The sequence below is a fragment of the Elaeis guineensis genome, chromosome 7, assembly GCF_000442705.2.
Source record: "Elaeis guineensis isolate ETL-2024a chromosome 7, EG11, whole genome shotgun sequence".
Lineage (NCBI taxonomy): Eukaryota > Viridiplantae > Streptophyta > Magnoliopsida > Arecales > Arecaceae > Elaeis > Elaeis guineensis.
This window is the reverse complement of record NC_025999.2, coordinates 103,321,410-103,348,018: the sequence shown is the minus strand read 5'-3', so window position 1 is coordinate 103,348,018 and position 26,609 is coordinate 103,321,410. Positions and strand designations below refer to the sequence as shown.

At 38.3% G+C, this 26,609-nt stretch overlaps 1 protein-coding gene and 1 long non-coding RNA gene across 3 annotated transcripts; one reads left to right on the top strand and one right to left on the bottom strand.

Moving 5' to 3' along the window:
* The first annotated feature begins 531 nt into the window (after nt 1-531).
* Nucleotides 532-17,698, top strand: LOC105047895 (uncharacterized). Its single transcript, XR_832525.4, has 4 exons — nt 532-798; nt 1,023-1,182; nt 12,949-13,092; nt 17,349-17,698. It is a non-coding gene; the product is annotated as an uncharacterized lncRNA (long non-coding RNA).
* LOC105047894 (uncharacterized) lies at nt 13,091-26,609 on the bottom strand. Of its 2 annotated transcripts, none has more exons than XM_010927019.4 (13): nt 26,340-26,597; nt 20,921-21,148; nt 20,754-20,827; nt 20,281-20,440; nt 20,162-20,186; nt 19,950-20,039; nt 18,497-18,668; nt 18,334-18,404; nt 18,117-18,186; nt 16,849-16,920; nt 16,614-16,747; nt 16,272-16,345; nt 13,091-13,234 (listed from the first exon to the last, which is right to left on the bottom strand). In XM_010927019.4, the coding sequence occupies exons 2-13, from the start codon at nt 21,105-21,107 to the stop codon at nt 13,113-13,115; spliced, it is 1,251 nt and encodes a 416-aa protein (XP_010925321.1). In that variant the 5' UTR covers nt 21,108-21,148; nt 26,340-26,597; the 3' UTR covers nt 13,091-13,112. The 2 variants fall into 2 exon arrangements, with proteins under 2 accessions (XP_010925321.1, XP_019707554.1); XM_019851995.3 differs by lacking the exon at nt 13,091-13,234 and adding an exon at nt 14,445-14,654 and having other exon boundaries at nt 26,340-26,609.

Below are 26,609 nucleotides of genomic sequence, written 5' to 3'. Positions count from 1 at the left end.
GTGGACATCAAAATCACATTTTAGACTTACAAAAGTAGACAGAATACCACGTTTAAGCACGGTGCCTAGGATTTAGTCTAGCCTGGACCTTATGCACGGAAGAAAAATATGGAGTCTTTAAGTAATTTTGGTGTCCTGCAGACCTGCCAAATCTTAACTTGGCTGAAGGATTCCAATGGACGCAGTGGAAGGGGGGAACCCTTTGGCATTAAAAAACAGATCTCCATGTTAAGGTTCACATGGAAGTCCTGACTCATTTAATATAGCGACGTCAATTGAGAGATCGATAATTAAATTATTTGTTTAATATATGCATGAAGGGCGCTGCCACCCCCCTCCTCTCCTATGATTCGCATGGTTCACCTAGTTGACTAACAAAAAAATAAGGTAGTGATTCAATAGTATGTTAACTTTTACCAAAAAAAAAAAAAGTATGTTAATTTCTTAAATGACTTGCAGAAGTTGGGCCGTACCATCCTCGGTCGGGCAACCGCCCGGCTTCCACCGTCAAAACCGGCTATATTATGAAAACATCGCCATATTTCACCGCGGAGAACGAGAGCGGAAGCGCTCGTCTCTCCCAACAAATTCCCTCAACCTTTTCAAGGAAGAGCAGAAAAGGAACCAGAGTTTTTGCCGTACAAATATTCCTGGTCTCCAAACCCTCGAAAGAGAAAAGAAAACCCAGGGATCTCTTAGCAAATCGATGCAGCTTTTCGTTCTCTCTTTCTTCCGCCATCGCCGCATTCGGATTTCCTAGCTCTCCGTCTCTGAATCCTTCGTTAGAGATCGAACGAGGTATGATCTTTTTCTTTCTTCGCTAGTATGTCGTGTAGGTTTTCTTCCATGTCGAGATGCACTGTGGATCTTGGCGATCCATTCTTGAATTCTTGAATTGCTGTTGGATGTAGATGTTCTTGTTGTGTTGAATTGATGATTTCAATTTTGTTGCTGTTTCTTTGGTGATATGACTGGCATTACTGAATTGAAGCTTCTTTTTCGCCTTTCTTTTCCTGTTTTAGACCCGGATCTCGACGGCGATTGGGAAAATTAGAGGGAGCGAGGGGAAAACCTGAGGAGAAAATGGTCAACCGGCTGAAAGAGGATGAGAAGAACGAGAAAATAATCCGAGGGCTGCTGAAGCTTCATGCGAACCGGAGATGCATTAATTGCAATAATCTGGTATTTCTTTTCTTTCGTTGTGTTGTGCACATGTGTCAAGCAGGTCGTCGGAGACCGCACGCTCCGCCCCACGAAGTATTGCCCGCTTTGGCTGGGTCCGGACCGGGAGCGTGCCCAGTGGTCCCCACCGGGGGTTGTCCCCCCAGCGTTACGCAAACGGCCTCACGGTTTTGTCCCTTGCATTGGGGTTCACCCCGCAAAAGGCGCCTCGTGAGGGAAGGTGTGCTCGTATCCCTCTTAAGCATATGCACACACCAGAGTTGCCCGATGTGGGACTATTAAGGGAGGTCCTCCCACAGCCTGCCCACAACAGATGCCCCCCACTCTGGAGGGTGCAGGTGTTGAGCGACAGGGGGCGGGTTACCCCTACCTGGCGCGCCACTGTTGTGCACATGTGTCAAGCAGGTCGTCGGAGACCGCACGCTCCGCCCCACGAAGTATTGCCCGCTTTGGCTGGATCCGGACCGGGAGCGTGCCCAGTGGTCCCCACCGGGGGTTGTCCCCCAGCGTTACGCAAACGGCCTCACGGTTTTGTCCCTTGCATTGGAGTTCACCCCGCAAAAGGCGCCTCGTGAGGGAAGGTGTGCTCGTATCCCTCTTAAGCACATGCACACACCAGAGTTGCCCGATGTGGGACTATTAAGGGAGGTCCTCCCACAGCCTGCCCACAACACGTTGATTAATATTCTTCAATTTGAAGCCACATCTTGAAAGGAAGAACAGAAACGTAATCTTGTCATGCAAACAAGTCCAGGATTATAAGGAAAAAAGGTTTTGATAATCGGAGAGGTGAATACGTGAATCCGTGAATGGGTGAATTGTTGGGATCGAAAGAATGCTCACGTATATAGTCGGATATTTCTCACTTCTTTCATGTTTTATAAACCAGATGATGTTCTGGTGACCGGCAGATTTAGGGTGGGATGTGGAGAGTGAAACCCTAGCCCAAAGCTCGCGAGCAGTTCTACATTATTTTATTAATCATTAGCCATGGGAAAACGATGCTACTAGGCTGCTCATTTATCTAACAGTTCCTTGGCCACCATGGCGTTGGGATGGCATACCATGATTGGAGAACCCTTATGAGTTGCACAAACCCATTTGAATCGCACTCAGCACACATTAACTGTCACGCCCCCGATCCGAGATTGTGAATCAAGGGTCGCGGCAACCGCTGCATACTCATGAAGAACTCTTTCCATAAGCATGCAAGGCATCTCATCACGATATCAATGCATCACAGCGGAATAAATTCAAATAATTACTATTCAACTGTAATTCAAGTAATTAAATCAAATGTCTTACATCCAATAAAATTTTACTAAAAATAAAACAATAGATCTAAGTTTATTGAAGTTGACAATGCTAATCTCGCTTCTAAAAACTCTGTCCCAATATTTCGTCCCACGCTCGAAATTAATTATCTGAATCTGAAAAATAGAAAGAAAGGTAACGAGCTAGACAGCCCAGTAAGTAACAAGTATCTCTACCAGATATTTCAGATATTATATAATTTTCAAGAATAATGCTGCAAATAAACATAAGAATATATTTCATGCTGATTTAATACAAATCAAATATTTTCAAATATTCACATATAATATAATCATAAATCCGATTCGATTCAAAATACTCGTAACTCAACAGCCTTGACTATGACCAACGTTTAACCCCCATTGGCGGGATCCACAGAATACCAGCGCACAACCCCCACTGGCAGGGTCCACAAATACCAGCGCACAACCCCCACTGGCAGGGTCCACAAACACCAGCGCACAACTCCCACTGGCAGGGTCCACTGAGTACCAACGTATAATCCCCATTGGCGGGGCCCACTGAAACATAGTCAGGCTGAGAGCATAAATTCGATCTGTATCAAAACACTTTGTATCATAATATATCATAAATATTTCACTGAACATGTGCATAAATCGACATACCATAATATTTCAAAAGCACTTTTCTTTCAAAACATAATTTCATAATTATACATAATTTCAGAGAATAATTATTTATTTTCAGAATAAATATGGAATATCTCGAGAAGATGATTCATTACTTACTTTTCACGGAGCACTGAATGAATAGATCGACTAACTTCTAGGAGATTCTTCCGTACCTATTATCCAAAATTATATTTTTACATTAATTTTAATTCAAAATTAAATCTAACAAATCTCAAAATCAAAACCTCACTTAAAATCAGACTCTTCCCTAAACTCGATCAAAATCATCAGATGAAGCCTTCCACTATGCTAATCCTAGAGGAATAACCTTAGAGAGAGAGAAATCCATCAAGAGAGAGAAAATTCTAGAGAGAGAAAGTAGAGAGAGAAAGTTCAATTCCAGAGAGAGAAAGTCAGGGTTCAGACTGAAAGAAGAGAGAGAAACTCTCTCTCTCATCATTTTTCTTTTTTTTTATTTTCTTATTTATTTGTTTATTTATTTATTTGTTCATATATATATATAAATATATATATATATATATTTATTTTTATTATTATTATTTATTTATTTTTTTCTTTTCTTTTTTTTCTCTTTTTCTTTTCTTTTTCTCTTTTTCTTCTTTTTTCTTTTCTTTTCTTTTCTTTTTCTTTTCTTTTCTTTTTCTTGGTTCTTCCCGTGTCGGAACAGGGGACCGGCGTTCCCTCTTTTGCCGGGCCGTTCAGGCCACGGCCGCCGCGGCGAAGGCCGGCGGCCGACGGGGGCCACTCCCCCGGTCACGGAGGAGTATGGCCGGCGATCGATTCCGATCGCCGGCGTCGGAAAATTCAAGGAAAAGAGACCCAAAAACAGAGTCTCTTTCCCGACTGTAGATCGGCGACACTCGTCGCCGGCAGCCTCAATCAAAAATACAAAAAGAAAGGGAAGGAAGAGAGGAAGGAAAGAAAAGCTCACCCCCGGCCTCCGGTGACCTCACCGGCGAGAAATCACGGCGAGAAACCAACAGTGCCCGCGGCTCTACTTCGGGAAAATCGGAGAGAAAGAGAGGGAGAAGAGGCCGATGATCGATCTCAAGAGAGAGGGGAGACCTTCTTATAGAGGGTCCTAGGATTTCGAGAGATCCTAGGACTCCTAATAGGCTTGGGTCTCGCCGGAGAAGAAGACTCTTACCGGGAGTCTTCTTCCCGGTTTTTATTCTGTTTTTTTTTTTTTTGTTGGGCTTGGATCCTGATGTCATGGGCTTGGGCTATAACATTCTTCACCCCTAAAAAGAAATTTCGTCCTCGAAATTTTTCATACCTGTCACCATTGTATTGGAAGCCTGTGCATTCTGTTGAGTAAGCGCATAAACTCTTCCCTGATTTTTAAAAATCTGTCCATCACCCTTATGTTGCCCTTCATAAGTTCTTTGGCCAACTTGATTTTCAGTATTTAGCGGGCAGCTAGAAATTTTATGATCCTTCTGACCACATTTGAAACAAGCACCGGTATTCCAATAGCAATCCTTGTCTGCATGATTTTTGCCACATCTGGAGCATCTGGAGCACGGCTCACCATCAATCTGTTGAGTCTTATTGTCTACTGCTCCCTTAGCTGATCTTTTGATGTTTTTATTATTCTGCCCTTGTGTATCATTTGATTGTGTTCTCTTTCTTTGCCTTCTTTTCCTTTCCATGCGTTCTTCATTGACTTCCCTTTCAATTATCAGTGCTTTGTTTACCACATCTGCATAAGTTGTCAATTCATAAGGAACCACTTGTTTTCGAATCTCAGTTCTCAATCCCATCTCAAACTTGTGAACACGTTCTTGCTCACCATCCACTAATCTCGGAGCAAATTTTGCTAACTCTGTAAATTTTGCTTCATATTCAGTCACACTCATACTCTTTTGCTTCAAATAAATAAACTCTTGCTCTTTCTGGATCCTTATACTCCGAGAAAAATACTGATCATAGAATGCAATTCGAAATCTTTCCCAGGTAAGTATTTCGCCGTCTTGTTCATGCTTGTGCTGTAGTCGCTGACACCAATTGTATGCTTCTCCTTGTAGTAAATAAGCTGCATATCGAATCTTTTCTTCATCAAGACACTCTTGGACAGCGAAAGCCTTCTCCATCTCCATTATCCAGTTATCAGCCTCCAAAAGTTCAGTAGTCCCCTTGAAAGCTGGAGGGGCAAGCTTTTTAAATTCTGAAATGTTGTTCCGTTGTACTGGTTGCTCTCCATGTTGTGGTGGTGGATGCTGATGTTGTTGTGTATCTCGTTGTATCTGTTGTTGTTCAAACATTTGCTGCTGTATTTGTTGTTGCGTTTGTACCATCCTGATTAGGGTCTGCATTAACTGAGCCATATCTGGTTCTTGACGTGCTCTCGAAGCACTCTCATTAGGATCTACGACTCCCTCCTCCTGAGGGGTGCCACTGGTCGGATGGGGAGTGCTACCATCCCATGGTTGTGATGTCTCTCTTGCAATTCCTTGAGTAGTTCTTGTCATTCTACGGGGAGGCATGATAACCTTGTAGTAGTAAAACCTTATTAGATTCATTTATCTATTTGTTAGGATGGGTTTATTATGATGCTCATACTCTAACGTCCCAATATTCCTAATGTCTACCCACCTACACTCATATTATGTTAAATTCTATGTGTCATAATTTATCCACTTATGCTCTGATACCATATTAATTGTCACGCCCCCGACCCGAGATTATGAATCGAGGGTCGCGGCAACCGCCGCATACTCATGAAGAACTCTCTCCATAAGCATGCAAGGCATCTCATCACGATATCAATGCATCACAGCGGAATAAATTCAAATAATTACTATTCAACTGTAATTCAAGTAATTAAATCAAATGTCTTACATCTAATAAAATTTTACTAAAAATAAAACAATAGATCTAAGTTTATTGAAGTTGACAATGCTAATCTCGCTTCTAAAAACTCTGTCCCAATATTTCGTCCCACGCTCGAAATTAATTATCTGAATCTGAAAAATAGAAAGAAAGGTAATGAGCTAGACAGCCCAGTAAGTAACAAGTATCTCTACCAGATATTTCAAATATTATATAATTTTCAAGAATAATGCTGCAAATAAACATAAGAATATATTTCATGCTGATTTAATACAAATCAAATATTTTCAAATATTCACATATAATATAATCATAAATCCGATTCGATTCAAAATACTCGTAACTCAACAGCCTTGACTATGACCAACGTTTAACCCCCATTGGCGGGGTCCACAGAATACCAGCGCACGACCCCCACTGGCAGGGTCCACAAATACCAGCGCACAACCCCCACTGACATGGTCCACAAACACCAGCGCACAACCCTCACTGGCAGGGTCTACTGAGTACCAACGTATAATCCCCATTGGCGGGGCCCACTGAAACATAGTCAGGCTGAGAGCATAAATTCGATCTGTATCAAAACACTTTGTATCATAATATATCATAAATATTTCACTGAACATGTGCATAAATCGACGTACCATAATATTTCAAAAGCACTTTTCTTTCAAAACATAATTTCATAATCATACATAATTTCAGAGAATAATTATTTATTTTCAGAATAAATATGGAATATCTCGAGAAGATGATTCATTACTTACTTTTCACGGAGCACTGAATGAATAGATCGACTAACTTCTAGGAGATTCTTCCGTGCCTATTATCCAAAATTATATTTTTACATTAATTTTAATTCAAAATTAAATCTAACAAATCCCAAAATCAAAACCTCACTTAAAATCAGACTCTTCCCTAAACTCGATCAAAATCATCAGATGAAGCCTTCCACTATGCTAATCTTAGAGGAATAACCTTAGAGAGAGAGAAATCCATCAAGAGAGAGAAAATTTTAGAGAGAGAAAGTAGAGAGAGAAAGTTCAATTTCAGAGAGAGAAAGTCAGGGTTCAGATTGAAAGAAGAGAGAGAAACTCTCTCTCTCATCATTTTTCTTTTTTTTTTATTTATTTATTTATTTATTTGTTAATATATATATATATATATAAATATATATATATATATATATATTTATTTTTATTATTATTATTTATTTATTTTTTTCTTTTCTTTTCTTTTTCTCTTTTTCTTTTCTTTTTCTTTTCTTTTCTTTTTTTTTTCTTCTTCTTTCTTTCTTTTCTTTTCTTTTTCTTGGTTCTTCCCGTGCCGGAACAGGGGACCGGCGTTCCCTCTTTTGCCGGGCCGTTCAGGCCACGGCCGCCGCGGCGGAGGCCGGCGGCCGACGGGGGCCACTCCCCCGGTCACGGAGGAGTATGGCCGGCGATCGATTCCGATCGCCGGCGCCGGAAAATTCAAGGAAAAGAGACCCAAAAACAGAGTCTCTTTCCCGACTGTAGATTGGCGACACTCGTCGCCGGCAACCTCAATCAAAAATACAAAAAGAAAGGGAAGGAAGAGAGGAAGGAAAGGAAAGCTCACCCCCGGCCTCCGGTGACCTCACCGGCGAGAAATCACGGCGAGAAACCAGCAGTGCCCGCGGCTCTACTTCAGGAAAATCGGAGAGAAAGAGAGGGAGAAGAGGCCGATGATCGATCTCAAGAGAGAGGGGAGACCTTCTTATAGAGGGTCCTAGGATTTCGAGAGATCCTAGGACTCCTAATAGGCTTGGGTCTTGCCGGAGAAGAAGACTCCTACCGGGAGTCTTCTTCCCGGTTTTTACTCTGTTTTTTTTTTTTTTTTTTTTTTGGGCTTGGATCCTGATGTCATGGGCTTGGGCTATAACATTAACATTACTCACAGCTTTTATAGGAGGGCTTGACATTACTTATTATAACCCATGTGTTAAGTAATTGGGAAATTCTTGGCAACAAATTAATTTGAGAAGTTTCTCTGATTACAATGATTCTCTAAAATTATGGACAAACAATTATTCTAGAAGCAAGAAAGCTTGGGTGGCTACAACATGGAGTCCTCACTAGACCAGGAATTAATGCAACAATAGCAATTTTTGTCGCATTTAATTGTACCTGGAAATTTCTGTCTGCAGAGTTTGTTTGTAATTGAGAAGAGGAGATATTGCATGACTGAAAATGAGAAATTATTAAAAAAATACTGATTTGATCTGATTTCCTTATAATTTCAGATTTTTTTATTTTTTATTTTTATAAATGTTGTGGTAGTATAAGTAGAGATTTCACAAATCACATTTTAAACTGATTCGCTTTTTCCAGCATCTGTAGACTGTGTTTAAAAGAATGCCGAATATCAGCAGTTTAGCAGTGCATGATGGCAGGGGTGTTAATATCGTAGGCTTCTTGTCAGATTTTACTCCACTGCACCATGAGCCTTTAATTTTTTTTAAAAGCAACTTATTTCTAGACTCTAGCACAGCCTATTCGTAGCCTTTCCTGTGGGAAACTTGTATAACCTGATGAAGCACCAACCCTTTTGGTCTGTTTTTAGAATTACTCATAAGTCTTGATTGAATTTCATTCAGAACTATGGTGATTTGTCATAGTGGTAAATGTTTAAAAGTTTTGTTTAATGTTTTAGAATCTTATTCTGAATGGGTTTAATGTGGCATGGTCTAGCATAGATGTTAAAAAAAACTAACCATTATTGCAAAAACCTAAGGGGGACCCACGTTTGTAGTTTTAGTTCTTTCATTATCCATCTTGACCCGTTATGGTTATGCGAGACTGTTGTCATTAAGATGAGATTGCAAGTCATGTGGTTTCACTTGTGCTCCTGCTTTTGCTCTTCGGCAGCCTCTACATTTAGATTGAATTTAGGTGGCCTATTGGAACAAAAATTGTCATTCACATTATTTGTTGTATAAAATTGGAAATCTCTGGTGCCTATGTTGCTAAAATGCTTATCTTAGTATAGATGCACTCCCAGATACAAGGTCTTGCTGATGATGTTGGCACCAGAGAAGTTAATTTTGTACCACACAGCATTTCAGAAAAAAGCTGCCCACCCCCATCCTCCTTGTTCCTCTCTTTTTAGGCCTCCTTTCGTCGATACCTAAGAAATTTAGAATTCTGGAATTTTGATGTGTTGTCAAATACTCGAACATGCTTAAAGGATGGCATGATACTCTATCATGCTTTAAAAATTGAATGTACTTCTTATGTTAGCCTATTAAAGGACACTTTAGTAAAATCACACTTCATTGTGTCTTTTTTAATTGAGAGACTAGATTGACATAGAGTGTAACATCATTTCTACTTTTTTATATGGGTTGCCTAAGTAGTCTTTTACTGTACCAGGGACCGGTTAGTTGGGCCAGGAAGCCCAAGTCATGGGATTGGTTCATTCTTCAGAAGACCTTGCAGTAGTGAGACTAAACTCCCGAAACAGGAGATCTCATTTGAGATATTTGACAAACAGGCTATTCAACAAACACACACATATTTATGTTATACAATATGCATTCTGATTTCAGATTTTTTGGATGTTGAAATGTTGGACATTCTGGTGCATGAAACTTGTGCCAAGTGTCTAAGTCACACTTATAATGGGATAGTAATTGAGAGAAGGAGAATAGCAAAAGGACAAGGAAGAGGAGAAGGCGATTTAGTTGTAATGACCAAAAGTTTTTCAACAATCATTGTCTGGTTTACAACTGCATGTTAAGTGCAATGAATCCAGAATATTAAGAAATTTTCCAATTCCTTTTCTTCTTTCATGATCTCGAACTATTTTAAGTTTTCTAGATTTATTAAAAATTTATGGCTCATTTCTTAAATTATTATTGTTGTTACTTGCTAAACTATTCTGATTGTGTATTGACCTTACCAATATCTAGGTTCTAAAGATGTTTGGTTGTCTTCCTAATGGTTGCTGGCGAATTCTATTTTAAAAAAAATGGCAACCAAACAAAGAACCAGATATGAAGTTTCCTTTTTAAAATATGTATACAGTATTTTTCCTCCATTACCTTAATGTTGGAGTATGCCTATTTATTAGCTGTGAGCTGCTTACCAAGGGCTTCTACAGATCTTCACCTTGGAGACAGAATGCTGTTTGTTTTATATATCCTATCAGTCCTGTAGATCTGGTTCCTAGTGTGAAGCAATCCTTTTCACATCCCATGATTTTAGTTCAACAAAGCTGATTTTCAAGCCTTTTTCCTTAATTTCGTAATGAAGAACTGAACAAGGATAACTTCATCTGACAGAACCTTAGGCATAAGTTAGAAGAAATTGGGTAGCATTTCTCAAAGTTTCTGAGCATCAAAAGGCTCTCCAATTCCTATCTTTACCATGCAAAGCCTTATATCTATAATTTTATCTTTTACAATTTATAGTGGGAACTTTGGAGCATCCATTGTATGTTGGTTGAACATTCCATGGTTTTTCTCACATGATAAGCATGTGAGAAAGAAAATGTGATCTCTTTCTTAGAATTCCAATGCAGGAAGCCTCAAAGATATTATTGAAAGTATGGTTCCTATGCAAAAGTCTCAGATCCCCATTCAGGCTAGAAAGCAGTAAAATGCCATCTGTTTTTCTCTCTCTTTTCTGCTCTTATAAAAACTGTAATTTTTAGAATAAGTGAAAAAAATAGTCAATGATCCACATGCATTGCATGTTTCAAGATCTAGTTGCTATATAAAGGAAATATTTGCATGGTATTCCATGATTCGTCACTCCACAATATATTGGAGAGTCGTGCTCCTGTTTTATATCCAGTTTTACTGTCCGTTCTTTCTTTCCAGTTATATCCTTTTTATTTGAAGAAGACTAATAACGGCACTCATCCTTTTTTCCTCTTTTTTTTTGGACAATCTCTTATAGGAGACTCTTATTGAATCATTATATGAATCCACCAGTTGGGATGTTTCCAATCTTGACTGTCAACCTTAGATTAGCATACCATGTGATCACATGTGATGGCTTGCAGCCATCATTGGAATTTTGTGCTACATCATTCACATGGATAAAACAAATGGTGGTAAAGCATGCGATTGTAATGGTCCATCATGCACTTCTTTCTGCATCACATGTAATTTTATCATAGCTGTCCATGCCAAATGCTAGTAATGAAAAATAGAAGGGCACGTGTATAGCACTGTTAATTATTGCAATTATTTTCCAGTTGTATAGGAATGATATTGTAATTCTGAAGCTTACCTTAGTCCTTTGACTTGCTTTTGGTTCAAGTCATCTCTTTTGCTCTAAAGTTACTTGTTTTAGTTGACTAGAATTTCGGTAGTTTCTTTAGGCACTGGTTACACGGACATTGCATCATTTTTATGGGGATTAATTTCTATGGTAGTGGTTTAAATTGAGAAGGGTGGGCCTTGGCATAATGATAGGGTTGTTCCATTTTGATCTAGGTGTCATGGGTTCAAAATATGGAAATAGCCTCTCCACATGCGGGGGTAAGGCTGCGTACATCTGGCCCTCCTCAGACTTCGCAATGGCAGGAATCTTGTGAATTAGGTTACCCTTTTTAGTGGTTTAAACTGTAGATATGATGCTGCAGTAAATTCAAAAACTTTACAATTCATTCCTTTACCTTATCAGTGCCTTCTTTTGTGTGAATGAAGCCTTTTACTTTCATAGTTTCAGGACAAAACTTGCACATATGGTCAGAAGGGGACAATAGCCTAATACAGAATTCAATGTGGGTTGCACCTGAAAATGAATTAGCTGTCATATTGTAGATAAAATACAGTCTGTAATTTCCTTTTGACGGAGAAGTAATTGACAGATTTTACGATGGACAAAGGGGAAGAAAACTACAAAAGGTGGAAAAACACCCAAGACTTGTTGTAACTGAACACAGAACCTCCGCTAGTCTTTTGTGCCATTACATTTTCAAAACTTTAGATTGCTTTAATTACAAAAGCATGACATTATAAATCAGCCATTTCTTTGGTACATGAACAAAAAGATTTATTTCCAATTTCTTCTGTGTTTTCCCTTTGCCGCTTTCACTTGTACAGGATCTATCTGATGTATGCCCTCTAGTTCCTAGTGGTCCCTATTTTTTTTGGCAAAAATCTGTCGCTAGAGAATTAAAAAGCATATTATCAAATAATAACTCTCACAGCATGCATATATGAACAGGGACCACAATATGTGTGTACAAAGTTCTGGACCTTCATTTGCACAAACTGCAGTGGAGTACAGTGTGTATTTATTTAGTTTTTTATTATGAATTTTCATTTTTGTTCTTTGAAATAATTTAGTATGTCTAAATACTTTTTGTTGTATATCTTTTGTGAGGATGGAATCTGATTAGGGTTGTTAGATAATTAGAGGGTCCTTATAGGCAATGTTAAGCCTGATGATAGCTGTACATTCATCCCGGCCAACAAGGGAAATTTAATGAAACAATGGTTCCTTCAGTACCCAGATCTCTTTGGTTATCTTAGGTTTCTAGAAAATAGGTTCTTATCTGGACAAAAGTACTGAATCCTCTACTTTTTTCAGAATCCAGAAATATGTGGTGGTCATAAGACACGGGAAATGGGTTGTGGTTGGGTGGATTATAGTGGTCAAAGTACTGGCATCATTCACCTGATATTTAATTTAAGATCTGAAAATGTTTCTTTATTAAATTCCCTTTTATTTTCCATCAGGAGTAAAAATTTTCAGCAACTTGATGAACTGATCTTTGAGGAAAATCATTATGATTCCCCTTTTGCATATTTTGTAGTTTCATAAATAAATCTCTCTGAGTGTTATATCTTTTTTCCTATATATTCGTGTTTGGGGCAAGCACCTCTTTGATGCATTTTTCATAAATATATATACATTTGGGCACAAGTGTTTCCTTTATGATATGCTTATTAGAAACTGTAACATGCATATTGTTGTTCTATTATTCACAGATTCTCTGAGCATTCAACCCCAAATGTTCTGTTTGTCTGTCATACTACGAGCTTGGGGAGATTCATGGATTGCTGCAAACATCTTTTGTTGACCTGAATAAAAAGGTGGTCAAGTGAACGGTTTGATTTTCCCTGTTTAATCCAGTAAGCATCATTATCTATCTTTATTCCAGGAAGTATTGAACTATTCCCTTGCTGTGTCTCAATTTCATTTTGCTGTCTCTTTCAATAAGAAAACCAATAGCTCTCTGTTCATTACAAATTTGTTCTGATCGATCTGGAATACCTGCAATGCCATTGAAAGCAAGTCAATATTAACTGCATGGGTGATTTGCAACAGAAGCAAAATCCCATTTTGGTCCAGAAACACAGGCACATAACAGAGGATAAAATTCATGGGTCTAGTTCTGTTTTTCGTTCTGCTGTACATCTAGCTCAGAAAATTTAAAGAATTTTTCACAAGAACTATTAATTGACCTGAATAAAGAACTGTCAGTGAACAATTTGATCCTCCCATGGAGCTGTTTAATTCAGTAAGCATCGTGGGCTTTCTTGGATTCAGCGAGTATTTAACCACCTGTCAATCTCAGTGGTATTCTATTATATCTTTCAGTTGAAACACCAATAGCCCTTTTGTTTTATTTTGATCAATTTGGAATACCTACAGGCCATCATGCCACTGAAAACAACTTTTTCAGCTGTATGTGGTGATGATTCATGACAGGCAGCAAGTCCAGTCTCAATGCAGCATGCCTAGTCTCAATTTTGTCAAGACTCAAGAAACCCAGGCACTTGAAAGAGGATAAAAATGCACTTTCCCTCTCCTCCATTTTTCCCATCACAAGCCTTAACCCAGGTCAATTATGTCCTACAAAACTGACATAAGCTCCAGTCAAATCTGACCAGATTGACCCGCTTAGCTTGAAAGTTTCCCTATCATCTTGCAGAAGCTTGTTATTTCTTAGCAGTCTATTATGCAGTCAACAGACTTGTTCCCTTTATGTGCAATGGCCTCATATGCCTTAAACTTTGAAATTGTTGATGTTTTATTTTGGTCACATGGATTTGAATGCATGACACGTGGTTTTATTGGTGCTATATGATGGCTGAGGAAATTCATATTCATATTCTTTAATTCTTTGTGCTGTTTCCTTTTCCATCTGTATTGCCAGAGTATGTGAAAGAGCTATGATATGCTCATTTTCTGCTACCTTTTAATCCTAAAACTAATTTTGGTAAGGACGTATACACATATGTATCTTGGTACCCTTTGCTGCATGTCATGTTGCTTAATGAGCATATCATATTTTGTACTAGACTTAGGACCTCATGATCCAGGATGTGCCAATTACTTGGGATGCATGGAATTTTTCACTTGTTTTCTAAAGAATCATGATCATCTATTATGCAATCGTGTTTCTTATATGAATCCAACAGGATCAATCAAATATTGGTAAAGAAATGAGGAAAATTTTGCATCACGAGCTTTTGCTTGATCAAGATGCTCTTCTTTAGAAATCATGGGGTGGCAACATACTTTGAAATTGCTAATGACATTCTTCCACTGATCTGTACTGTCAGTGAGAATTGAACTGTTCGATTATGGAATGCTGTACAATGAATTGGTATTTTCTGTACACGAGATGAATCTTTTCTTCATATTCATGTGGATTCTACTCGCCTTCTGCTCTTCCAAACGTATATAACTATAAGAGATAGTGGCATGGATGATAGGCAGCAAATGAGAAACATCAGCAACCAAAGCTATAGTTTCCGATAAGAGAGAGCATTCTTTCGGACCCTTTTGGTTCATAGGAAGGACTATTCTTCTCTGAAATATTATTTCTAAGAGTATGATATCTAGAAAGATGGTTTTGATATATTTAGTTGATCATGGAAAAGTGATTTATTTTAGAGTGGCTTATGTTTGGTTGAATATCTATTTTTTTAAAAAAATTATATAAAATATTTATTATATAAGATCATATATTTTTGCTTCCAATCTTTGTATAAATATTAATAAAATATTTATATCAATATAAATATAATATAATATAACATTAGATCATAACAATCTATTATAATAATATATATTAATATTATATTAATATATTGATATAGATATTATATTAATCTATACACTAAATAATATGAAATAATATTAATATAATATCTATATTAATATATTAATATAAATATTATATAATAAATAAAAATATGATATTGATATAGTAAGATGTTAATATAAATATTAAAATAATATTAATATATTATAAAAGGATAGCACCAAAAGTGTATTTTTGGGGAAAAAAATCAATGCCTCCAATTTTTGTCCTATAGGAATTTTAAAAATCCACTTCCCACTTTTTTTCATGAAATATGAAACCAAAAGTGTATTTTTGGAGGAAAAAAAAATCAGTGCCTCCAGTTTTTGTTGCATAAGAATTTTTAAAAATCCACCTCCCATTTTTTTTCATGAAACATGAAAATTGTATTCCTACGACAAGATTTTTTCTAATCTCTTTCTTAAAAAAAAACTCTAATCAAATTAGAGGAATTTTTTTTACTTCCTATTGGAATATTGTTCCTAAGAAATTGATTTTTAAGAATATGATGCCTAAAAAGATAGTTTTGATACATTTAGTTGATCATGAAAAAGTAGTTTATTCTATAGTGGCTTATGTTTGATTGAGTATCTACTTTTTTGAGAAAATTATATAAAATATCTATTATATAAGATTATATATTTTTTACTCTCAAATTTTATATAAATATTAATAAAATATAAATATAAATATAATATTAATATAATATAATATAATAAAAATTAGATCCTAACAATTTATTATAATAATATATATTAATATTATATGAATATATTGATATAAATATTATATTAATCTAAATACTAAAATAATATGAAATAATATTAATATAATATCAATATCAATATTAATATGTTAATATAAATATTATATAAAAATAAATAAAAAATGATATTGATACAGTAAGATATTAATATAAATATTAAAATAATATTAATATATTATAAAAGGATAATATTAAAAGTGTATTTTTTGGGAAAAAAATAAGGGCTCCAATTTCTGTCCCATAGGAATTTCAAAAATCCACCTCACAAGTTTTTTTCTATGAAACATGAACATTGTATTTCTATTGAAAGATCTTTTTCTACTCTCTTTCTTCAAAAAAAAACTCCAACCAAATAAGAGGAATTTTTTTTACTTCCTAGAAATCACACTTTCCTCCCTTTAGTTCCCATGAACCAAATGAGTCCTTAATATAAATAATGATTTAGTACTTACCATAAATAAGTGTTGCTAGCCACTCATTCACAATTCTGACCCAAGTACTGGCCCATCCAACATCTATTGTCCATCTGTAAATTAAAAAGAGAATGTACTATGGATGATAATGTATCAAAATATAAACCTGTATCATTTTTTTTTAACTTGCTATCTCCATGACTTTTGACTTATGTATCTTTTTTTAAATGTGAAAATGCTTAATCGAAAATGGAATATACATGATTAAGGCATGGTGACATAAAAACATGGATGGGCATTTATCAATACCCTATAAGTAGAATATTCATCAGTATCTAAAATGAATTCTTAGAGCTCTGGTGTGCTGATATGAAAACTTACTTTTGCATGGTTTGATGTGCATTCCAGCCAATGAACAACATTGCAAAGTACATTCCCCCCATAGCAAAAACAAAATGGAAAAATCCATACCCGTATGGAACATCATCTTCTGTTTCTGCTCGAGTCCTCTTGAACTGCATCGAGTAATAGTGAACAATCATTTAGAGGCACATATAGTGAGTTGAACAAATAGCCAGCCAATGAAAAACGCAGGGCCAGTGTTAGTGAAGTGCACCTGAAAGCATTTCGAATTTATTCCGGTTGAAAATGTTGCCATGACTATGACAAGTACAGCAATAACAAAGCTCTGTCCATAAATAAAGTTCAGTTCAGACTAACCAGATGTTTGCGTCCATAAGCAATGTAAGCTTATAACCATATTCATGCTAGATGACAATCACGTCAGTTTATTATAAACACATTTAAGAATAGGAGACCACAGTAATAATGATATTGTACTAACAAAATTCTTCGACTTCTTGAACAACTGTTCAATTATTCCCAAAATTTTCATCATTTTTCCCTAAATAATACTGACTTGACGAAGGAAAGAAAATAATGCTTTTATGAATTTATGAAAAGTTATACAAATAAATAATGTTTTTCATGAACGTCTTATTAATTATTATATATTTTTTTCAAAATCTCTCATATCCATTGTCATGTTTTGATTACTTTTTAGTTTATTTTTCACTTTTTAGTCATTAACATAATTATGAATTTTCTCCTTTTCAGAATGCCCAATCAGACATTGAGATTTTCCATAACGCAAAAGACATGGAAGCTAATGTCTGGAAACTGATCTGTAATGGAGAATAGAAATGTTTTGCACCTTTGAGCAGAAGAACCAACCTGTCTAGAGGTTTGAGTGCTCATAAAACTACCAAATGGCACTGACAGAGCATGCAGAAGACTGGAGTTAGTAACACCCAGAAACTCGGTTAAGAGTTTTACTAATGTTCTTAATCCATATACCTACCACATGAGACGACATTTTCTCTGGAAATCCCTGGAATATCGAACTTAGTGGCAACCTAATTCTTTTAATATAAAGTTAGGGAGAAAAGACTTAATTCATTGCATCATGAATATCCGTGACATACTACATATCCAAGAGCAAGTTAGAATTCTGAAATTGCTCAAATATTCTGTTTATCACCAAGAAGAAAAATATTCTAGTTCTCAAAAATGGGAGCAACAAATTTTGAAAAAAAAAAAAACTTAGATTGTATATCTGGAAATATTTTTAGGATATATCAGCATGATAATTATTCTGGAGATTCTCAAACATGGTATTTCCTCTTATAATCCTAGAATATCAAATTTTGGTTCTAACCTATTCTTTGAAGATTTGAGTTATAGAAATACAAGCTTATCCATTGCATCATGAAGAACCTGCAGTATTTCGTATGTTTAAGAGCATCTAAAATTCTGGAATATCTAAATATGCAGTCTGTTAGTCCTCTATGCTAATTAGCATGAAATGAAATGTTCTGAATTTACCGTGATTGTGAGCCAGTCTGCACTTGTTGCAGCTTGTGCTTGTTGGTTGCAAACCTCGGTCTGTGGCTCGCTGTCATTGTGAATGGAAAGATCATGATTGTAACAGAATCTACTCAGTGAAGCTAAGAATCGAAAATGTAGCACAACATAGTTTTCTAGCCGCGGCAAAACAATCTTGATAGAAAAGCTGCGAAACCAAATTGCTCACAAAATTTACCTCCTGATTGCACTCCAGCAAAGAAACACAATATACATTCCCATCAGCCCAGGTGACAGGAATCCTTTCACCTATATCAAAAATGACATTCTTAGCTTAGAAGGGACAAAAGCGGCAGTATAGATGAAGTACTTTGCTTTCAGTGAAATGAACGTCGGATTACCTTCAAGTGCACTGAGACAAAGGTCATGAATTGTAGAAGCACGAGGGTCAAAGTGATAAAGAGGATGTTAAGCCTACAAGTTGGCTTTGGTGCGTACCACACATACATTAAGACAATCCCCAAAATGGAAGCAACATACGCAGCAATGGAGAGTATCAGCACTTGAAGGGGGCTGCAGGTCGTATATCTTCATCGTCAGATTTAAAATGGAAGATCTAGAACAAACATAATGCCTATAGATAGTCTCTAAATGAAATTATTATCATCAACTTTTGGCAGTTAAGATTGTTAACCTATTCACCTGCAAATGCAATAAGAACATTTGTAATGCTAGCAATCTCAAAATCTATATGAAACATTTGTTGTTGATTAGTTTTGCACTGCGCAGTCCACATCATCCTTGGTTTATATACGCCATCGAACAAACACAAACACCTATACATGTGCCTGTGTATATATGCAGACACACATGCATGCATGTATACATGTCCATATATACATGTGTATATGTATGTACAGCAATAACATATACATTATGGAGACTAGATCGGTGTTTTATTGACCTAAATTCTGATTGACAACAATCCAAGCCGTATGCATAATAAACATTAGATTCCAAGATTCAAATAAACTGATAAGATGATCAAAATTAAGATATGGTTAGATTCTTATGTGAAATTGCATAAACACACTTTTCATAATCATGATTGATAATATTAGGAAGATATAATCTATATCTTGAGTTTTAATCAAGAGTGGTATGACATTTCTAAATAATGCTTTTCCAGGCATCATTCCTGCTCTGAGCCACTTGTCTCCTGGTTAATTACCAGAACAATACAATTCCTAGCAGTACTTCCAAGAAGTACATCCTACTCAGCAATGACTACTGATACAAGGCTTCCGTACAAAGAACAGAAGCCTGCTTCATATGCAGCGTTCCCGTATTTTGTGTTAGACTTCACATAGATAATGATCCCATTTACATTATATTCAAATAAACTTGCCAAATATTATGCTGTTCTAGTACAAGAATTTTCTCCCATATTAGGACTTTATCCTGAGGGACCCTCAATTTGTTCATCAGCGTTTCTCTTTTCCCATAAGAGTCAATAACAAGCTTTCTCATAGTATGCCACATGGTACAGATATGTGCATACATACATTACACAATTCCATTCAAATATATATGTTTCAAAAATAATGTTTAAAACATGGAGCTTCCCACTAGAGGTCAATCAAATTTGAGTATTGGCCAAATTGCATATTTTAGTGTTTATGGATTATTGGTTTAAACTAGAATGACAAAATACTTTTTTGATGTAGAATCACAAAATACTTATTTAATTTTCCGTCTGTAGAAGTAACTTTATGGCAAGACAGAAAATCTCCAGCCTGTTAGAAGTGCAAAGCATAATCCTTTAAAAAGAGATTGGTGTGCGAATAGATATACCATCTTTGTGCATTTATCTCAGACCGGCAACAGTCATTCAACCACGTAATGAAACTGATCACACTGACAAGTTGAATCAGGAGAAATACCCTGAAAAGAAATCATTGAATTATAATGTTCCCGATAGGATTTTGTAAACTACGTATGTATAGCTCATTAGTTCTATAACATAGGAGAAAGAAGAATATAAGACTGAAAGTAGGCCTTGTTACCCGGCACCAAAGTGTGCAACCTTCCCTGAAAATCCAACAAATATTCAGAATCAGCAAAAGCAAGTCATGGAATCAAAAATATTAATTGTAGATAATCAGAACACACAACTGAAACCAACCGTAGAGCTGGATAAATGCAGAAGGTATGAAGAATGGCACTGCCATGAAAACCATCCACATGATGATCTTGGCAGGCCACCACTCGGAGTGCCATGAATTCCGGGGATCGTCCAACTTCTTCGTGCCAGCCGTCGAGAGAAACATGACAAAGAAGAATAACTTTCCAAAGTTAAGAATCATCCATGGGATTTAGGCATGTCGAAGGACATGTTCGACAGATTTCAGCATCAGAGATGGGACAAAAATGGAAGAATTGGAACTCCATTTCTACGGAACTTCTCTGCAACGGCACAGAGAGATCGGGCCTGCGAAAACCCTCACCAGGGTTCCAACATCTACATTATTTTTTAATGGTTTTGACGACCATGTTGGGGCATCAAAATTTTGAATTTTTAGCTTATTGCCATTATATACCACTACCAGTCCTAATTCCAAAATGGACAGCAACTTGTAGTAATTTTGCAAAGGATACGGAGCAGCCAAGACTAATGCGGAGCACACCTTCTGCTCCCAAGCAGTAACGAGCACCATGGCAGCCTTTTAATCCTGCATAGATTAACAACCAAGACAAAGTGTCTGAAAAATCTTCATACGCCAAGAAATGGAGAAAAAAAAGGCGGATCGAGGAGAGGTGCGCACGCTGGAACTCGGAGATGGCAGAGCGGCCGTAGTCTCGAATGGCCCAGGCCAGGAGGCTGGCTAGGAGGAAGAGGAGGGAGTAGACGTACCGAGCGATGAAGGGGTTGGGCCCGTTGCAGAAGTGGGTGCAGCATGTGTACCTCTCCCTGCTGCTGATGCCGGGGTCCTCCATCGCCTCGTTCGTCATGATATATATTTACGTATCCTCGGAGGTGCGACGCAAGTAACCTACTTGATGCAACGCAACGCAAAGCTTAATATATAAGAAGCGGGAAAGGGTAAAGAGACGCGAAGAAGGATGGGAGGGGCACCCATCCCACGGAACCTCATGTTGGGTTAATTGGTTAAAGGCGTTGCATGGAAGAGAGGAAGGGAGGTGTGTTTCGCATGTCACGCTAGCTTCAGAATCTCGCAACATCTTCAGCCAAGCTCTATCCTATTTCAAGTCTGTGCGGATTGGGTGGGACTGGGGAGGGGAGGAGCAGATAGGTTCCCAGCACAATGCATCCTTAGAAACTAATCGTTGTAACGTTCCCATTTGCTAGATACCAGTCATCGTAAATTTCTGTCCCAGTCTGTCGTCATCTACCAGTGCCGGAGCACGGCAACATGTTCATGGGTGAATGCCGAAATGGGCGAGTCGTTTAACATATTTCTTGTTTAAGGGATCTAAATACCAAAGTGTTTCGTAACAACATTTAGGCATTCAATATATGTGTTGTGCTCTGATACTATTTATTCAAAAAAATAAAAATAAAAAAATATCATAAATAAATCAAGATAATGTAGATTGATCTCAAACCTATCTCGATGGAACATATAAGCTTCATTATGAGAGAAAAAAAATTAAACAAATATAAGAGAAACTCACTACTTAACCTTTGTACAAAGATCTCTTAACAAGAAGTTCCAAAATCCTCACAAAAGCTTTCTGAAATCTCTCAAGAAACCTCTTTGCATGACTAGAATATCACCAGCTATCCAATGCAACAAATGGTTTATCAATCAGAACTATATAGGCTTAATTGTGTTTACTTAGAATACCGAGCTCAAATCAAATCCTAAAATTTTTCTGGACCGTCCGATCGTGATCGGCTCGAATCAGAGCCGTTCGATCGCACAATCAGGCCCTCTTAACTCCTGATCAAATCCAAAAGTGATCCAGACTGTCTGATCACGATTGACGACTCTATGGGCCGTCGGATCCCACATTGGCCCATCCACGGCCTGTGAGCCGCGACAGAATGCGGTCCACCGTGCACCGCGAAGGATAAACAGGCCTAGATGCTCGCGCTAGGCTGGGGCCGTGTGCTGGGCCGCACCCGCATGAGCCCACACTGGGCCGTGTGTGCCTGGGCCGACCCGTGCAGCACCGACTTGCGCCAGCCCATGGGTCCCTTCGACGGCCCGTGGGCCGTACAAGTTGCTCCCCACCTACTTCCTTGCACGTATCTCCTCCGTCTGAACTCTGTTTGGGCTGTTCTTGAGCTTATTGGATTCCGTTTTTCATCCTGGACATTGTTTCGAGCTTATTGTGAACTGAATCTCGAGGTATTTTTTTCAACAATCTTTACCTCGATTCAATATTCGGCTTCCATTTGTCTCTAAGAGCCTATGATTCGTCTCGCCCCCACGCCTTGGGGCACGCCTGCTATCTCATAGATGGGCAAATATGGGAGTACAATCGAGCCAGATCGTTCAATCCTACCTTCATCAAAGGTTGTGTCTACTCTGACTAAAGATCTGCTCGGAAAAGTCAGTTACAGTAATAGAAACTTCACTCTGCAACGTCGTCTCTCGTCCTCCTAAGTCTTGCATCTCGTGTCTGATTCACCTTCATCTGGAGCTCCACCTTACACAGGATTCCCCTGGCTCTTGATACTCCACCTCATACTGGGCTTCCTGTCATGTAGTAATATCCTCTCATCCTCTTTTTCTCCTTCAGAATAACCCTATCGCCTTGCATAATCTTCAGGATTCCATCACCAGCTATCCACCTGTAGCCGTCTGAATCCAGTTTGCTCAGTGAGATAAGATTTCACCTGTAATTGAGTATATATTGGACCTCGCCTAATCTTCTTACTGCACCATCATGTGTCCTCCAACTGACCATCCCGATGCCTCTAATCGCACAGCTAAATCCATCCGACAAATAAACAATACCCTCACTGCTCTCCAAGGAGTCAAACAGCTCCTCTCTGCAATATTCATGATGGATGTATGCAAAATCTAAAATCTACTACTAGAAAGAAGTAGATACTTCGTCAGATATCACTAGGACATCATCTTTTAACTCGCTTTAAGCCATCGCCATAGTAGCCATCATCCGATCTTTGAGTTGAGGGCAATTTCTGACACGATGCCCCAACTCATCACATTGGTAGCATCTGATTTTACTGAGGTCCCTCATCTTGGACCTGGATCATCCTCCTCGCGATCTTCTACTGCTCCATCTGCTGTCACTTACTCCTTCAGAAATTGTCCAAGCTGAGCTGCTGCCATTTGAGCTCGAAACCTGATTCTCCCATCTGAGAACCTCATTTTAGAGAATCACCACGATGACCTCATCCATCTTGATGGTGCTCTTCCCTACTAGAAGAGCAGTCATCAAAAACTCATACGGAGGAGGAAGCGACGCTAGCAAGACCAATACCTTGGTCTTCTTCTCAATCTTCTCACCTACACTGAGAAGATCGGTGAGAATCTTTTGAAAGTGGCTGAGATGCTCCTGTACGCTCTGTCCCTCGTCCATCTGCAGTTAGTAAAACTGCTTCCAAAAGAAGAAAGTGTTGGTGAGGAATTTCGTCATGTATAACTCCTCGAACTTTGACCACAGCACCGTCGGAAAAATCTCATCAAGTACATAAATCACTAACTCATTTACTAGGTACAAGTGGATGGTATTCATTGTCTGCATCTGTAGCTGCTCCCAGGTCTTTTCCTCTATGGTGGCTGGCTTCTTCTCATATAAGAGAGTGTCGATCAACCCGTGTTGGATGAGCACGTCCTTCACCCTTACTTGCCACAAGGAGAAATTATTTTTTCGATCGAACTAGTTGATCTCTACCTTGATTGTGCTTGTCTTCTCTATCTCCAATCTCAATCAACACCAACTATGTCTGGATCGTCTGATACCACTTGTCCACGGTAACCAAGCTTTGATATCAATTGTTGTGCTCTGATATCACTTGTTGGGAAAGGAAAAAAGAAAAAAGAGAGAAAAAATACCACAAACAAATCAAAGTAATGTGGATTGACCTCAAGCCTACCTCCACAGGATGTGCAAGCTTCTCTATGAGAGAAAGAAAATCAAAAAAATACAAGAGGAACTCACCACTTAATTCTTGTACAAAGATCTCTCAATAAGAAGTCTCAAAACACTCACAAAAGCTCTCTAAAACCTTTCAAGAAGTCTCTCTTTACATGATCAGGACATCACCAGCTACCTAACGCAATAAACGAATTGCCAATCAAAGCTATGTAAACTCCATAATCACTAAAACTGTGCTTCCCTAGGATATCGAGCTCAAATCAAATTTTAGAACCTTTCTAGACTGTCCGATCATGATCAACTCGAACCAAAGCCGTCCAATCACGCAATCAGACCCCTTAACTTCTAATCTAATTCGGAAGTGATCTGGACCATCTGATCGCGACCGACAGCTCTTTGGGCCATCGGATCGTGCATTGGTCAACGCATGGCCTGTGAGCCGCGATAGAGCGCTGTCCACTATGGACTGCGAAGGATAAATGGGCCTGGGCACTCGCGCCGGCCCAAAGCGCCCGTATGCGCATGGGCTGGCCAATGCTGCCATCGACCTGCATCGGTCCGTGGGTCTCTCCAACGGTCCGTGGGCTGTACCAGCTGCTCCTAGTCTACTTTTTTATGTATATCTCCTCCGTTTGGACTGTTCTTGAACCATTAAATTTTATTTTTCATGCTAAATCTCATTCTGAACTTATTGTGGATCGAATCTCGAAATATTTTCTTCAAATGAATGCCTAGAAAGAATTCCTATACACATAATACCAGCTCTGCTAAACCAATTTCAAGTACTAGCAAAATCAAGATGCTGAGACACATCTTACAGCCCACATGCAATCATCTGCCAAAAAAGGAGGCGGCGCACCAAGCATCAAGTTTTTGATCAATTATATGATGCTACAACCAATCGTGTATTCATTTTTCGCAGAAGAGAGTGGTCGAATGTTCAGTGAATTGCCTGGAACACCTCATTGGAGCTTTTTTTTTTTTTTTTAATTTTATTTTCATGTAGTTTGTGTAGAAGTCCACTGCAACGAACGTTGAGGAGCCCGGTCGCTATCTGACTTTTGGTCTTGGTCTTGATCTTGATCAGACGGCGATCAACTCGGCCTAAACGAGTCCCTGAGGCAAGGCATATATGGTTAAACTAGTCCCTGAGGGCCACGGGCAAAATCGGCCACTTCTTTTAAGTGGACCAGTCGTGGAGGACCATCCAGACGGGACAATGACAGTCACCCGATCAGTGGGAGGACCACTTATTGCCCCGTATATGTTCCAACGCAATCCATCCGTTCATTCCGCATCAGTCCATCGGATTTAAATTCTTTAGCCTAACTTCCTCTTTGATCCAATAATTGTTATTGTCGTTAAAAAGAAACGACTATCCGCAACACCATAACGAACTTTAAAAATGAAGAGAAATATAAATGGATAAAGTAAGAGAGAATCTGACAACATAAGAGATCTCCTTTCGTGATTAACCTAAAAAGAATTAAACAACCACGAGAGAGCTTTTTCTTTATCATGTGGATAAAAACAGAAAAGGGGGAACGAGAGACTGAAATACATGTACATAGAGAGAGAAAAAGACTATCACTTTCCCATTGGCCATTTTTTAACTAATTTAATAGATCGAAATATTTTGTTCGGTTTCTTTGGCCAGGGGTCCATGGTTTAATTTAATTTAATTTATTGTAATCTAATTTTCCCAGTCGATTACGGGGCAAGCTAAGGCTTCACAAGAAGGCAAGAAAGAACAGAAAAGCTTTCCGCATTCTTCGAAACATAACAATATAATGGTCTCCTGAAATATGTGTTAAGATCAGGATCCACCATAAATCGAAAAGAAACAAGATTTCCTATAAATAGCTAAAAACAGAAAAGAAATCAAGAAAACGTAAAAGGGAGTCTAAAGAAACGAGAAAGAACCCTGAATTTAATATAAACCTGGATCAATTCGTCCCTCGAGAGCAAGAAAGAATCTCGGAGGCAGATCGGGAGGTTACAAGGCAAAAAAGAAACAATAAAACAGAAAATAAACCGATTACTTGATCTCTGAGATGAGAAAGAAATGAATGCGCGCCGGAAGAGGACCGATCCCTGATTTCGACACGAATATTGAGAAAAATGCGAGATTTAAGAACAAGAACTCACCTCTAATGGTTCCCGATTCGTCCGCCCCAGCGACTCTTATTCAAGAAGCTCCGCTCTGTTCCCCACCGGCACTTCGTCTTCAGAGAAAGAGAGAAGAGGCGAGCGATGACTTCATTTTTTCAGAAGAGGAGGTGGTGGTGGGGGGTTTCCCTTCTTTTTCCCGCCGCCTGCTTTTCTGCTGCCGGTGGGAACCTATCGTGGAAGTTAAAACTAAGACTGGGCTCCCCTCGCCTCCCTCCAGTTGCTTGCGGGGGAGGCCTTTATTTATAG